Source organism: Gnatocerus cornutus, unplaced genomic scaffold (assembly GCF_029298725.1).
Source record: "Gnatocerus cornutus isolate USDA-ARS CGAHR unplaced genomic scaffold, icGnaCorn1.1 ctg00000023.1, whole genome shotgun sequence".
In the NCBI taxonomy this organism is placed as follows: Eukaryota; Metazoa; Arthropoda; class Insecta; order Coleoptera; family Tenebrionidae; genus Gnatocerus; species Gnatocerus cornutus.
In genome coordinates, this window is record NW_028275375.1 from 1,004,336 (window position 1) to 1,019,291 (window position 14,956).

Below are 14,956 nucleotides of genomic sequence, written 5' to 3' on the forward strand. Positions count from 1 at the left end.
AATTTCTGTGATACCTCTCAGTTAAGTTTTAATATTTTTTCATAAGGGAATTTGACTGTCAATATGTTTGTGCTTTTATGTGTTGAAATAAATCCTTTAAAACGATTTCGTTTCATTTTTGTCATTCGACTTTAAACTTGCGCCTCATTAATGTCACGTGACTTCATCGATTTGGGGATTTTCACGTCCTTCAGTTGACGGGTTGCCAACCCTCGCTGTCAACAGTGTCAGTTTTGTTCGATATTTGCATTTGACGTGTTATTTAAAATTTTCTACTTGTTTATTTACAAACTCCCTGCATTTTAATCTCGTGCGCTACGTAAAGTTCCTCAAGAATCGCGCCACCAACCAAAAAATGCTTTTATTAACTTTTCCTGCATTCTAACCAAACTCCCAGCATGGAATCCACTGGTGAAGATCCAACTTCTTTTGACCCTGAAGAGGTGGCTGATTTTTCCGAAGGGGAGACGCCCCTGCGAGGCCACTTCTACTCGGTTTTTGTCCCTCCAGACGTGCGCCAAAAAGGAACACAACTGGCAAAGTACATCTACAAGGATAAAGTGGAGGCGATGAAAATGGTGAAAAAGACGAAAAAGGCGAGGTTCAAGTACTTTGAGTTTTTCCACGAGGCGTTGAAGTTCGCCAGCGTGGGGATTGTGGAGCTACCGAGACCCGGAGAGCCCATCAATGGGGCTGTTAGGAACGTCTCCATGAACCCGCAGATTGTCAGCGAAAGACTGAGCCCTTTCAAGGGGCCGAAACCTCAGGATTTGGTCAAGTTGAGGAAATGTATCGAGACGGGGGATGTCGAAGGGTTTAGACAGGCGGTTTGGGAGAATCCTCGGTATTTAGTCAGTAGCGGAGACACCCCGTCGATTTTACAGGTATTTATTGTGGAGATCTGAAAAGTAGCATTGACACAGAAGAAAAATTAATTTTGGACGCCAAACCGCGTCCGGGGGCTAAAAATAGACTGAATTTCGGAATTTTTGTCTAGGAATGTGTTTTTCGAGGTTTCTTATCAATGACAAATTAAAATAGGACATTAATTACGCGATTTTCAGCCTAATCGATAATAACTTGTGTTTTAAACACTGTTTTAATTGTATGTAAAGATCGTAAACTTTATGGACTCGTAAACACGTCAATAAGACACGTTTTTATAGCCCATTGAAACGTACAATACAGAAGTTTTTTTCTCAGTCAAATGTTATTTATTTTTTAGGAGGGTTTCCGCTACAACGCGCTCCACGTAGCCGCGAAGGCCAAGAGCGGCATCCTCGCCGAACTCATCCTCAACACGATCTCAGACCCAAAATTCGTTAAACTCCTCTACGGCGACGACCAAAACGAAAACGTGGAGAACAGAATTCAGGTTTTGGTCGATTTGTACCTCAACACTCCCGACAAGGGGTTGAACGAGACTCCGCTGCATTTTGCGTCGAAATTCGGCGCCGTGGAAGTCGTCGAAGTCTTGGTCACCTTCCCCGAATGTGATAAATATTTGAAAAACAAATACGGACAGACGCCAGATATGGTAAGTAAGCTAATAAAATCCCCAGAAACTGACTAGGATGTTTAGATTATTTGTGATCGATGCGACAATAAGGACCAACTGGGCGGTTTAAAGAAGAGAATTGCACTCCTGTTGGAAAACTGTTACTACGTGCCTGTTTTACGAGCAGAAGACAATAGCATGCCGCCGGTGGTCGGGGAGCCCTTCTCTCCTGGGAAGTCTCCGGTGCGTTTCCACTCATTTCCCTATTTTTTTCTTGACTCGTTCTTTACAGGTGGTGAATAAAGACCCGTTGAGCCCTCGTTTGGAAATCCACGCTTTCGCAGGCCCCATGAACAAAGAAGGGGCTGAACAATTCCGCAAAGTCTGGAAGACGCCACCCCGAACTAGCACTCCAATAAAAAGAAAATTTGACGACTCCCTGGACTCGGTTTTCGCGCTTCGTTACACCGACCCCTCGAAGGGGTTGGAGCGCTTGGGGCAAAAACTCGCGACTAAATACGACATCAATTGGAAGGAGTACTGGTCGTTTTTAGACAGCTTCATCGATATTACCTCAAGTGAAGGTTTAGTTTTACTCGAAAATTATTTATCCTCCAGAGTCGCCACAGTGGAGAGGTCCGGTTTTACCTCCCACGGCTCTCCGGAGGAATCGAAACGATCGGTGAGTACCATCGCGGATCTCTGCGCACATATGCAGAATTGTCATCTTAACGACAGTGAAGAATACGAGAACTTCAATGCGTTTTTATGCGTGGAGAAGGCGTGCAACGTGTTCGCCAACCGCATCGCGAGCGAGATTTATCACCGAGTCCTAGAGGACTTCCATATCCAAGTGACTCTGCTAGTTTTACAGGTGGAACAAGTGGAATCGTTGGTTTTAAGTTATATGAACGACTATAGATTTAACAAAGTCAATTTCTCTCAACTTCATCCGCGTCTTGGGATGCTCACCAGTCAAAAAATGTGTTATTTTATCGACAAAACCTACAGAGGTGACTATATTAAAAACATGAACGCGTTCGTGACGGAGTGTATACGCGCGTTCGATTGTTTCTCCTCCGACGACGAAGGGAATTACCCTAAAGACAACAAGCCGACATCGTCCAAAAAGCAACTGATTTGTTTAATGCAGAATATTCTAAACAATTTCAACCAGGAGTCGGAACCGCGGCTGGAATTGGACGAGGAGCAGCTCTGCCGCGACGCGTGGTACCGAACGAAAGAGTGCAGTTGTGTCTTTCATTTCAAAAAAACCCGGAAGACTCTGGGGCTGAGTCGCAACAACAGCTCCAAGCACTCCTTCAAAGGCAGCAAAGTCAAACGTTTCCTTTTCAGCGATCGAGAAAACAAGATTGGTAAGTCGCCGGAGTGTCATCCCTCCTCTAATTGCTCCTCAGTGACAGATAATGTGATAGAAGATTCCTCTTCCGACGAAGAATTCTTCACCCCGCCCTCCAGTCCCAGTCTGCTGTGTGATTCCGACAACGAAGACGCCTTTAGCGACGTCCAACTCCTTTCAGAGGTGTTTATAGAAGACACGAGTCCGACGAAGACGGATTACGCGGTTTTTAAAGCTTTAAAATTTGCCGATTGCCAAATCACTCCAAGGAAATACCCGAATATTTACCGGTGGTACCACAACGTGGGACTTTATTCCGACGCCGATCGAGAAAGGTAAATTGGACGCGTGGTAAATACCGTTGGTGATGACTCGTTTTAGTTGGCCTCGTCCAAAGACCAAATCGCAGCAGATGAACTCCACACCGCCTCGCCACGCAAGCTCCAAAATCTCGTGCAACTCGCCTTCTTCCAGTTCGTGGCTTCGGATAACCGGAGCTAATTCGCCGCGAGCGAGTCTTCTAAACAAACTAAACTTGTAAGTCTCGGTTTTAGCGTCTTTTAATTTTTAAGACACGTGTGCAGGTTGTGCCTAAACTAACATTGAGTGTCAATTTACAGAATTATGTATTATATTTTGTACAAACTTTCTATTTTGTTAATAATTGTTTCACGTGAGTGACATAAAGCTATTTTGTAACAAAATCCTTAACTTTTAATGTCCTGAACTTGGCCTCAAGTTCCTCACTCTCGCGTTCGAGTTGTTGCAGCTTTGAACGAACCTGCTGGAGAATCTCGCCGGTGATGTTCTCAGAGGTGTCGTCGCTGGAGACTGCAAGATCCTCTGGAAATTCTAATTAACACAAAGAACTAAGAAGCGGACTCACCTTGATGAAGATTGATTTGACTGGAGCGCAAAAGACACGTGTTGAGAAACTCAATGTTAAGTTTCGAGTTCTGCAAGTCCTTCATTAGCGAAGTGATCTTCGTGGATAACTGATTGATTTCCGCGGTTTTCTCTTTGTTTTCCTCTTCTAGTTTCCGAATTTCGTTCCGAAGCTCTTCGTTCGTTCCTAAGATGCTTTGACACGACTCCGCGCAATGCTTCAATGAGCAAGTTTCCTTACTGATGGTCTTCTCAAGACTTCGCTGCAGTTTCGCCACTTCATCGAGTTTCTTCCTCATTTCGCTCTCCTTCAAGTTTATATTTTGTTCCTTTTGGAGAGAATGCCTGAGGCGCTTTTGTGTCTCCTTCAGCTCATCCTTGAGTTTCTTATTCTCGCGTCTCTGCGACATTTGTTCGTCCACGATAACTTTCAGTTGGTTGTTTCTGTCCGTCAACACAACCTGCAGGTCTTCCAGTCGTTGCCTTTCCAGTGGTATTTTCCGGGACAAGTGATCCTCGACTTTGCGTTTTATAGTGTCGATCATCGTTGGAGGCACTCGTAACGCTTTCAACACGTTCTGCAGGTAGTCGTCGTCGGTTTCAGGTGGCAACTCCTCCATGACCACTCCTTTGGAGTTCACCAAACAACTCAACAAAGAATCTCCGTTTCTAAAGTACGACGAGGCGATTCTTAGACTCTCTGCGCTGCCTTTTGATATGCCAATCAGCTCCAACACGTTGATAACACTCTCTTGGTCGAACCGCCACGTTTCATTCGAATGTGCTTCAAATAAGGAAAACGGAAGTTGATTTGCCACTGTTGGAACTTCGGTGCTAAACACTGACAGGGTGTAGTGATAGCGTTCGCGAAGTAAATGTTCCGCAATTATCAGACTAAAAGCTTGTTTAGATAGCGAGAAATTGCTGCGAGGCTCAACTTTACCAACTGTGGTGTTCCTGAGTTCGTTGATCATAAGCACGCGGAGATACGAGCGCAAGTCTGCCACCAAACCTTTCTCTTCAAACCATGTGTAAAGGAGTCGTTGGAACTCTTTGGAGGTCATCTGGGACCTGGGGGTCTCCCCCAGCGCCGGGAGAATGTTTCTGATGTCTTTTTCGGCTTGCATTTTGGGAAAAAAAGTGACAACTGTTGGTGTTTGATTGTTACGTTGCCATGGCAACGGGGTTTAAACCGGGGGAAGCCACCAATTAGCGGGCTTGTTACGTGTGGTTGTCAAGGTAACAGATGTTGGAAAAAGGTGGGAATTTTCAATTTTTTCTTCGTTGTATAAAATTCTGTATTTTTATATAAAAGTACAAAGATTTACTTGCGTTAACATTCAATATAATAAATTATGAGTATTTTGTACTTAACGGACGGAGTCGTAACAATATATTATTTAGAATTTGCGAAATAACAACCCATCAGACCACCCCAAAGTGCACGACTTTGATTTTCGGTTGGGTGTCTGCCTCCACCCCCTCGTTCTTCCTCATGGGGGTAAAATCCTTCAAGTAGTCTTCATTGGGATGACACAGCGGCAAACTGTCTGCCAACTCCTTTTGTGGGTCTGTTAAATGCGGCGGGGGCGGCGGCCTCACCGGTCGTTTGATCTCCGGGACTATGAACGCCGTCACGGTGTCCGAAAACTTAACTTTCGCTTGTGGTTTACGCACCGCCCCCGTTGACGGCAGAGGGGGTGGTGGAATCGCCGGTTTAATCGGACTGAAGGAGTTCTTACAATTCAAAGCATTCGAACTTTTGAAGGGAATCCCGAGATTCGGCAGTGGCGGCGCAAAGGGCAACGGAGGCGGCTGCACACTCCCCCGGAAATTCCCCGCGACGAAATCCGGCGGTACTTGAGGTGCGCGAACGAAAGTAGCTCGCGGCGCGTAATTGAGATTGGGCACTGGAGGAGTTAAGTTCTTGTAAGTCTTCGGTTGAGCTTGGTTGAAGTTGGTAGTGAGGAAGTTTTCCTGAGAGTTGGGCACGTCGTTTTCGTCGGTGCTCTCCGATCCCGAGCACTGAGAGCAAGAGGAGCGCGAGCAATTAGAGGCCTCACTGGAGCACCGGCTTAAAAGCGCCGAAGCTTGAGCTCTGGCCGCAGCGGCCATTTCCGTTTCGCCGATTTTTACTGCGACGTAGTGCAAGTCCATGAAGAGGTCGTGGTGGCCTAAATCCACAGCTAAGAGAAACGCGGTTTCGAACATTTCCGCTCTGACTAATTGGTGGAAGAAGCGGCGAGTGAGAGAGAAGACTTGGGAGAAGAAGCGGTTGCGGATTTCGGTGCTGATGGGGACTGGGGGGCTGTGGAAGCTGCCTAAAGCGTCTTGGAGGAACTTCGCGGTTTCTTCGGTCATCGGTTGGGATAACAAATATGAGCCGATTTTCTGTAGGATGTGGAAACTTTCTTCGTTGAAGTCCCAACTCAACAGCAGTCTTATAGCTTTGTCGATTTTCTCCATTTTTAGGTATCTTTGCGCGAGGGATTTAAAAGTGAGAGATCTGTCGATGTGAGAAATGAGGAGCATGGGGCCTTGTTCCAGAGCCAAAACCAGATCTTTGGGGCCCCAACTCAGCGAACTTATCGTAAACTGAGTGTTGAAATATCCAGACAAGTCAATTAAAGCTGTTGGTGTGCAGTCTTCCCCCATCATTTGCGTCTTGACACTATTGAGAGCTGTATCAAAGTATTGTAACTGTCCACGTTCGTTCAAAACAACCGCGACAGCCCCCGAAGGGTGCCAACGTGCAAACTTCGGTATAAACAACCCCTTGACTGTCCTCGTGGAGCCCCGATTTCGATCCAGCAAAGCCAGAGACCCATCAATACACCCAATAAGCAATCGATCTTCCTTTTCGCTAAGCGCGCAACAACTAACTTGCGTCTGCAATGGGACCGAAATCACCGACATCCTTTTCAGATTGGACCCCACCAACTCCAAGTTACTGACTTCTACAGAAACAGACCCGCGAAGAGTCACTTTCTGTTCAATTAGAATTAACGTGCGGCGAGTGCTCCTGCTGACAACCACGTCAATGGGGTCTCCGTCTGTCTTCTTGTACGCTAGAAGCTCTGGCCCTCTTGAACCCACCCAATAGAGGTGTAAATTAGCTCTTTGGTAGTCTTTCCCGAGGGGGCTCCAGGGCTGTGGGTGCTCCGCCTCGCATTTACCCCAAACCGCCAACCAATCGCTGTGGAAGTTGAGGTGGCGGCGAGGGCCGCCTTCTACGATCCACCCGTCTTTCCATTGACCTCCATACCCGAGAACGTGGCCGTCGTTGCAGATGCAGATGATTTGTTGGCCGAGAATTATGCCGTCGCAGAGGATGTTGACTTGGAGCTTCGCCGCGAGTTGTTTTTCAAACGTTATGTTGAGAAGATCTCCGGTTTTTATGTTAATTGTTAGGTTGACGAGGACGCCAGTTGATAGAAGAAGTTGCAACTGGTTGTCGGACCACAGAAAACTAACAATTTTATTGTGGAGAAGGTACTCTTCCAGTTCTCTCAAACGGTCTCGCAGTCTTTGGGGGCGCTTGTTGGGTAAATGCCAAACGATGTCGCGGTCCTCGCAGTATTTTTTTTTGCCGTGGTAGCACAGAGAATCGTTTGAGTCTTTCTTCGAGTAATATCTAGAAATGGGGCGTTAAGTAAAAGAAAAAGAGTTAATTCCATACTTAAAAGAGCCAAAATCTGCGTGTTTGACGATGACATCTTCTTGCGTGCTCCAGAAATGAATCTCACTAAGAAGGGCTATCATGTTGCGAAACTGATTCGAATTATTAACTGATCATTTTAGTTTGAGCTCCATTTTCTGACTATTTGCTCTGATACTTGGGAAAATTAAAAATTGCAGCAGGTCACTGTCACGTCAGGGAATTTTGTTTTTTGTAGCACGTCAAAAACACGTCAAATGTGCCTAGAGCTAACTTCACACAAAAACTTCTGGTTGGAAACTTGACTAATTTTGCTTAATTTTTGCCATATTCGTAGATAAATAATACATTGTAAATTTAAATAAACTTAAAATTAAAGTATTGATTTCTTAGTAATAAATAAGTGAGCGGATATAAACCAAAAAAATTCAAACCAAAGGTTAGCCCTCTGGTGAGAGAACGCGTGAACTAACAACTTCGGCATTATTCCGCTAGGTGGCCAAATCCATAAAATTTTTCTAAGGTCACTAGATGAAAATTTCTCTTTTATAATCGAAAAAACTTCTTTAAGGTTACTAGATTAAAAAATTCTCTTTTCTAATCTAGTGACCTTAAAAAAGTTTTTCGATTAAAGCCACCTAGCGGAATAATGCCGAAGTTGTTAGTTCACAGGTTCTCTCACCAGAGGCTAAACTTTTGGTTTGAAACTTGACTAACCGTTTTCAAACTTAAATAAAGAATCTGAAGAAATAATTGAACTCTGACTAGATTTGAATCCCAACTAAAAAATCGAATACAATAAAATTATCAATTTATTAGTTAAAATATAAAATTCTATCACAATATAAAAATATAGCTACTGGGCAATTGCCTCTTATGCCACCAAACTACAATCTAAAAGTGACTAGCTGGCAACTTAATACAAACTTACATATCCTAACAGTAATACATCAAAAATACGAATCAAACGACACACATTCCAAGTCTTTGGTCGTAAATAAATAAAAAAAGTCAAACTCTCAACGTTTGTTCAATTTGAACCATAAAGTGAGATAAGTAGCAGCGTGCATCAAGCACCAAATCACTACAATAACAGAGATGTTAGACACCAAGTCCACATCCATAATATCCATTTCTTTTAAGAAGTTTTTAGGATCCGAATAGTGACAATAAATTGCTTCTTCTGGACAATACAACTCCTGCCTGTTGAGACCATAAATCGAATAGACAATCCCTTGGAAACCAGCCCTGTAATAACTAGCGTGGAACAGCCACCGGAAGTAGAATGGCGTGTCGAAGAACCGGATACAAAACCCGAAGACTGAGAAGAGACACGCGATGACAGGACCTAGGAAAACCGCCACTTTGATGGGAGTGGTGGCTCCGATGAAGTAGCCCCAAGACTGCGCGCACAGGGTTGATAAAGTACAGAAGAGGACGAAAAGATAAAGGCGGAAATCCACAGGTTGGTCGGTCAACCAGTAGCTGATTGCGATGTAAGTCCAGGTGCAGATTACCTGAAATCCAACAGTGAGAGTCTCTGGGGGTGGTAAAAAAAAGGAAAAATTTCCCAAAATTGGTTTTTCAAATTTCGAAGCGGTTTTTTTTAAATAAAGATTTAGTGGTCTGAAAAACTGCGTCCAAATATTATTTTGAAATTATCAGTTTTGATGAAGTTATGAAGATTCAAACTTTTTTGCGGCGAATCAGAAAAATGCATTTTTCTTGCAAACTACAAAAGATGAAAAAACGACTTTTTTAGGCGACTTAAACTAAAAATGAAATTTTTAGGCCTTAAAAGCGGCCTAAAAGTGAGTCTTTTCTGGCCGCAAACATTTTCGGCCGATCTATGGTGGCGCCATCTATCCATAGTTTTAATTATTTGGGTAAAATCAAATCGACAAACTGCTATAAAGTGCAATAAAGACGTGTTGAATTATTGAAAATGAACATGGATAGCAGTGCTACTGCAACGACATCTAAGAGCACACATCAAACCCAATTCATACAAATTGTGAAGTTACACATGCCGAAACTGCGAATGTAAATAAAAAAAAATATGAACTTTTCGAAAGGATTCATAAATATTTCCAATTATTCAGTTGTTATAAATGATTAAATTAATAAATCATAAGTAAAAATTAATTGACTAGTAAATTTAATGATGTCGCCTAAAAAATCTTGTGTGTATCACGGCCAAAAAGTGCCATTTTGCCCTCGCCTTCTTCCTAAAAAAAGGCTCGGCCAAAAAAGAAACACTTTTTGGCCTTGGTACACAAATAACTATTACTGACGTATTCACGATAGACACATCTATAAAATAAGTAATTAAGTAAATTAAATTAAACAATAAAACAATTGTTTTTCTGAAAAAAAGCATTTTAAAAAGAAAAAATAAAAACTTTTTGGAGCAAATTGGAGATTTGTTGGCGCCATCGTCTTTCTTGCGTCTTTCTACATAAGAATCAAGTCTTATCTCAATTTAGAAAAAATTAATTTTTCGAACCTTTGGACTTAATTTGTCCAAATCTAATTCCGTAGATATCTCGCCTACTTTTAGAGTAAATTGGAGTTTGATGGCATCATTTTACGCAGAATTTCACGAGAAATACAAAAATCGGCCCACAAATAAGCGAGTTATGACCAGTTAAATTTTTGGATTTTTGATTTTCTCCAAATATTTAAACCCCGATATCTTCGAAACTAAAAGAGATAAATTGAAACGGTTTGCGCCATCGTCTTTCTTGCGTCTTTCGACATTATTAATCAAGTCTTATCTTGATTTTGAAAAATTTTAAAAAATATTTTTTTTTGAACAAAGGACCTAATTTGTCCAAATCTAATCTAATGACTTTTACTTTCGTAAATGGATGTACGAAAACATCAACCATCTACCTATGTAGAATACGTCACTTTTATATGAAGTTGTAGAAAAATGACATTTAGAATAGATAAGAAATTAACTATTGTCGAGACTGTTGATGAAAGTTCGTAGAAAAAATAGTGTACATAACTCGTCGGAAAGTGTCTTTCTTGCACTCGTGTAATATCTGCAACTGGCTGGCGCCTCGTGCATCTACTTTCACACTTGTGCGAAATGGCTCACTTTCCGCACTTGTTATGTAAACATCTATTGGTTGGTCCGGTTGGGAAATTTTTACTGAACAAACTTACTTGGAATGGGATTTCGATCAGTATCACAGACAGTAGATAAGGGGTGAGTTTGTACCACCTATTGAAGTGTTCCCGCGTCAATATCTTCATTTCTAGAGGGACTATTTCTCAATAGAAAAAATCTTTTGATAACAATTCAACTTACATGATATAGTAACGGACATCTTCCCGGTGTAAACTATCAAAAGTAACGAACCGTAAAGATAAACATAATTAGCTAAAATAGTGTTGGCGCTTGATCCAACGTCCTTGTAGAGATACCCGAAGATGAGTCCAATCGCCACGTGCGCAAGTAACCGATTGATAAAGTAAATCTGTAAGAGCGTGGTGAGAATTGGCCAGATAAATTTAAATTATCTTACGTAACCCCTTTTTGTCGTTAACAAATTCCGTTTGTATAACAACAAAAACTGCATTACGACGGCTGCAGGCAGTGGTGATTTCTCGTAGGACGCCTTGTCTTCCGCTTCTTTCTCCTCGACCATGCAAGACATTGACTCCTTCTCTGTTAAAAACAAACCTTTGATAAGCAGCCATTGAACTTGATAACTCATCTCCAAAATAATCTAAATTTTCTTTAGAAACTTCGTCCCAAACTGACCTTTTGTGCTTTCACTGATTGTGTTGAACCGCTTTACTTTCGCCGCCTCGGCCAGGACGTTCATGTCGGTTTCGTGTTCGCCGATCGCAACTTCCATTACTGGAATCAAAAGGAATGAGATCTCGCTCGAGGTGGTGTTAAAGAGCTTACAGAAGTCTGCCGGGTTGTGGTAAGGTGGACACGTTAGACCAAGATTAGAAAGGTGTGGAACAAGGTCCTTGATACTACCGTCGTAAATGCAGCGGCCATTGGAGAGAGCGTAGAGTTTGTCGAACATTTCGAAAATTAGAGCGGAAGGTTGGTGGACTGTGCAGATTATTGTTCTTCCTTGTTGGGCCAGGCGCTTGAGGAGGTAGATGCATTGGGTGCAGGAAGCGCTGTCCAAACCGCTGCAAAATTGAGCATTTTTAACAAGAGATATCAACATTGCCAGGCTGATTGTTTATCGAAAACATGTTTTCGTGTACGGAGACTTCGTAAATACTATTTTATAAAAATTCGTTTAGTCGACATAACAAATATTGGAACGAGAGAAAACACGCGTCATCTTTCTGTCGATTTTTTTTTATTCGGTTTAAAAGGAAATAATCTATTAATCAACTTTGACATTAAATTGAAAATATTTCAATATAGTTGGTTGGTTTTGTTGCAATGTTCCTCAAGGTCATAAATCTTAAAATTTCCATCGTGTAATTCGTTCCTGTTGTAATCTCATGTCAAAATTAAGAAATGTCAAACTCTGGGAGGAAATAATGCCAACCTTGTCATCTTGAAATTTCGAGAGCTAATTCAACAAGATTCCAACTTTAGATGAAAAAATACTGTCAAATTCTTGGGGAAAATAATGTCAATCTTGCCATCTTGAAATTTCCAGAGTTAATTGATCAAGATTCAATTTTAAGTAAAAAAATACTGTAAAATTCTTGAAAAAAGTAATGCCAACTTCATATTGAAATTTCCAGAGCTAATTCATCAAGATTCCAACTTTAAATAAAAAAATACTGTCAAATTCTTAGGAAAAATAATGCCAACCTTGTCATCTCAAAATTTCCAGAGTTATTTGATCAAGATTCCAACTTTAAATAAAATAAAACTGGCAAATTCTAGGAGAAAATAATGCCAACCTTATTATTTTGTAATGTCCAGAGCTAATTCAATAAGATTCCAACTTTAAATAAAAAAATACCGTCATATTTTTTGAAGAAAATAATGCCAACCTTGTTATTTTGAAATATCCAGAGTTAATTAATCAAGATTCAATTTTAAGTAAAAAAATACTGTAAAATTCTTGAAAAAAGTAATGCCAACTTCATATTGAAATTTCCAGAGCTAATTAATCAAGATTACAACTTTAAATAAAAACATACTGTCAAATTATAGTGGAAAATAATGCCAATCTCGTCATTTTAAAATTTCGAAAGCTTATTCGTCAAGATTCCAATTTTAAATAAAAATACTGTCAAATTCTTGAAAAAAGTAATGCCAACTTCATATTCAAATTTCCGGAGCTATTTAATTTATCAAGATTCCAATTTCAAGTAAAAAATTACTGTCAAATTCTTGGAGAAAATAATGCCAACCTTGTCATCTTGAAATTTCGAGAGCAAATTCAACAAGATTCCAACTTTAAATAAAAAAATACTATCAAATTCTTGGAGAAAATAATGCCAACCTTGTCATCTTAAAATTTCCAGAGTTATTTGATCAAGATTCCAACTTTAAATAAAAAAAAAACTGACAAATTCTAGGAGAAAATAATGCCAACCTTATTGTTTTGAAATGTCCAGAGCTAATTCAACAAGATTCCAACTTTCAATAAAAAAATTACTGTCAAGTAATGGCGAAAAATATTAGCAACCTTGTCATCTTGAAATTTCGAGAGCTAATTTATCAAGATTCCAACTTTAAATGAAAAAATACTGTCAAATTCTTTGGGAAAATAATGTCAACCTTGTCATTTTGAAATTTCGAGAGCTAATTCATCAAGATTGCAACTTTAAATAAAAAAATACCGTGATATTGTTTGGAGAAAATAATGCCAACCTTGTTATTTTGAAATATCCTGTGCAAATTCTATTAAATTCCAACTTTAAATAAAAAATTACTGTCAAATTCTTGGAGAAAATAATGCCAACCTTGTCATCTTAAAATTTCCAGAGTTATTTGATCAAGATTCCAACTTTAAATAAAAAAAACCTGACAAATTCTAGGAGAAAATAATGGCAACCTTATTATTTTGAAATGTCCAGAGCTAATTCAACAAGATTCCAACTTTCAATAAAAAAATTACTGTCAAGTAATGGCGAAAAATATTAGCAACCTTGTCATCTTGAAATTTCGAGAGCTAATTTATCAAGATTCCAACTTTAAATGAAAAAATACTGTCAAATTCTTTGGGAAAATAATGCCAACCTTGTCATCTTAAAATTTCGAGAACTAATTCATCAAGATTGATTCCAACTTTAAATAAAAAAAATACCGTCATATTGTTTGGAGAAAATAATGCCAACCTTGTTATTTTGAAATATCCTGTGCAAATTCAATTAAATTCCAACTTTAAATAAAAAATTACTGTCAAATTCTTGGAGAAAATAATGCCAACCTTGTCATCTTGAAATTTCCAGAGTCAATTGATCAAGATTCAATTTTAAGTAAAAAAATACTGTAAAATTCTTGAAAAAAGTAATGCCAACTTCATATTGGAATTTCCAGAGCTAATTCATCAAGATTCCAACTTTAAATAAAAAAATACTGCCAAGTTCTGGGAAAAAATATTGCCAACCTTGTCATCTTAAAATTTCGAGAGCTATTTCAACAACATTCTTACTTTAAATAAAAAAATACTGTCAAATTATAGCGGAAAATAATGCCAACTTCATATTGAAATTTCCAGAGCTAATTAATTCATCAAGATTCCAACTTCAAATAAAAAATTACTGTCAAATTCTTGGAGAAAATAATGCCAACCTTGTCATCTTAAAATTTACAGAGTTAATTGATCAAGATTCAATTTTAAGTAAAAAATACTCTAAAATTCTTGAAAAAAGTAATGCCAACTTCATGTTGAAATTTCCAGAGCTAATTCATCAAGATTCCAACTTTAAATAAAAAAATTACTGTCAAGTAATGGCGAAAAATATTAGCAACCTTGTCATCTTAAAATTTCGAGAGCAATTTCAACAAGATTCTTACTTTAAATAAAAAAATACTGTCAAATTATAGCGGAAAATAATGCCAACTTCAAATTAAAATTTCCAGAGCTAATTAATTCATCAAGATTCCAACTTCAAATAAAAAATTACTGTCAAATTCTTGGAGAAAATAATGCCAACCTTGTCATCTTAAAATTTACAGAGTTGTTTGATCAAGATTCCAACTTTAAATAAAAAAAATGGCAAAGTGGCCGTTTGCAACTAAACCGGCTGAATCAGAGATCCGGCTAGCACGCCATGGAAATTAATTCAACTAATTTAGAGAACGAAGATCAACTATTACCAATCTTAATGTCAGAAATTGAGAAATCTCGCGTTGCTACATACTTATGGAAAATTTAGAATTTTGGAACGAAAATACCAACGCTCCAATTCTTTGTTGCACTCAATTCATAGGAAAAATCGCAAGCATTGCTTTCTAAAGCTTAGAAATCACGTTTTTACACAAGTTTTGCTTTCACAAAAAATAAATTATCACCGTAATTACGACCAAAGTAAATATAATTCGATTGTTAAATTGTTATTATTATTCGAAGCAAACAAAATCGATGTTCGTAAACAAGACCGT

The 14,956-nt window shown here is 39.4% G+C and overlaps 4 protein-coding genes across 6 annotated transcripts in view; 1 reads left to right on the top strand and 3 right to left on the bottom strand.

Moving 5' to 3' along the window:
• Positions 1-395: 395 nt before the first annotated feature.
• On the top strand, positions 396-3,562 carry LOC148166240 (ankyrin repeat and LEM domain-containing protein 2 homolog). Of its 2 annotated transcripts, XM_088048676.1 has the most exons (6): positions 396-884; positions 1,226-1,537; positions 1,583-1,741; positions 1,791-2,874; positions 2,917-3,193; positions 3,240-3,562. In XM_088048676.1, the coding sequence occupies exons 1-6, from the start codon at positions 399-401 to the stop codon at positions 3,397-3,399; spliced, it is 2,478 nt and encodes an 825-aa protein (XP_087904802.1). In that variant the 5' UTR covers positions 396-398; the 3' UTR covers positions 3,400-3,562. The 2 variants fall into 2 exon arrangements, with proteins under 2 accessions (XP_087904802.1, XP_087904801.1); XM_088048675.1 differs by having other exon boundaries at positions 1,791-3,193.
• LOC148166241 (uncharacterized) lies at positions 3,472-4,872 on the bottom strand. The gene is made up of 2 exons (XM_088048678.1): positions 3,745-4,872; positions 3,472-3,701 (listed from the first exon to the last, which is right to left on the bottom strand). Exons 1-2 carry the CDS (start codon positions 4,868-4,870, stop codon positions 3,547-3,549), a joined length of 1,281 nt encoding a protein of 426 aa, XP_087904804.1. The 5' UTR covers positions 4,871-4,872; the 3' UTR covers positions 3,472-3,546.
• Positions 4,873-5,168: 296 nt separating this feature from the next.
• On the bottom strand, positions 5,169-7,723 carry LOC148166242 (WD repeat-containing and planar cell polarity effector protein fritz-like). The gene is made up of 2 exons (XM_088048677.1): positions 7,423-7,723; positions 5,169-7,377 (listed from the first exon to the last, which is right to left on the bottom strand). Exons 1-2 carry the CDS (start codon positions 7,503-7,505, stop codon positions 5,169-5,171), a joined length of 2,292 nt encoding a protein of 763 aa, XP_087904803.1. The 5' UTR covers positions 7,506-7,723.
• Positions 7,724-8,195: 472 nt separating this feature from the next.
• LOC148166243 (ATP-binding cassette sub-family G member 1-like) overlaps positions 8,196-14,956 on the bottom strand; it is a 42,478-nt gene continuing 35,717 nt past the window's right edge. For both annotated transcript variants that reach the window (XM_088049341.1, XM_088049342.1), the window contains exons 6-11: positions 11,327-11,565; positions 11,177-11,275; positions 10,938-11,080; positions 10,721-10,889; positions 10,576-10,676; positions 8,196-8,918 (exon numbers count right to left, since the gene is read on the bottom strand). In XM_088049341.1, coding sequence (XP_087905467.1) covers positions 8,421-8,918; positions 10,576-10,676; positions 10,721-10,889; positions 10,938-11,080; positions 11,177-11,275; positions 11,327-11,565 — 1,249 coding nt within the window. In that variant the 3' untranslated portion in view covers positions 8,196-8,420. The remainder of the gene's footprint in view (positions 8,919-10,575; positions 10,677-10,720; positions 10,890-10,937; positions 11,081-11,176; positions 11,276-11,326; positions 11,566-14,956) is intronic.

Bases quoted from the DNA above. Each gene is read 5' to 3' on its own strand.
- LOC148166240 (XM_088048675.1), top strand. From the start codon at position 399: ATGGAATCCACTGGTGAAGATCCAACTTCTTTTGACCCTGAAGAGGTG. The intron at 1,538-1,582 runs GTAAGTAAGCTA...TAGGATGTTTAG, and splicing joins ACGGACAGACGCCAGATATG to ATTATTTGTGATCGATGCGA. The intron at 3,194-3,239 runs GTAAATTGGACG...GACTCGTTTTAG, and splicing joins TCCGACGCCGATCGAGAAAG to TTGGCCTCGTCCAAAGACCA.
- LOC148166241 (XM_088048678.1), bottom strand. From the start codon at position 4,870: ATGCAAGCCGAAAAAGACATCAGAAACATTCTCCCGGCGCTGGGGGAG. The intron at 3,702-3,744 runs GTGAGTCCGCTT...TAGAATTTCCAG, and splicing joins TCAAATCAATCTTCATCAAG to AGGATCTTGCAGTCTCCAGC.
- LOC148166242 (XM_088048677.1), bottom strand. From the start codon at position 7,505: ATGATAGCCCTTCTTAGTGAGATTCATTTCTGGAGCACGCAAGAAGAT. The intron at 7,378-7,422 runs GTATGGAATTAA...CCCCATTTCTAG, and splicing joins GCAGATTTTGGCTCTTTTAA to ATATTACTCGAAGAAAGACT.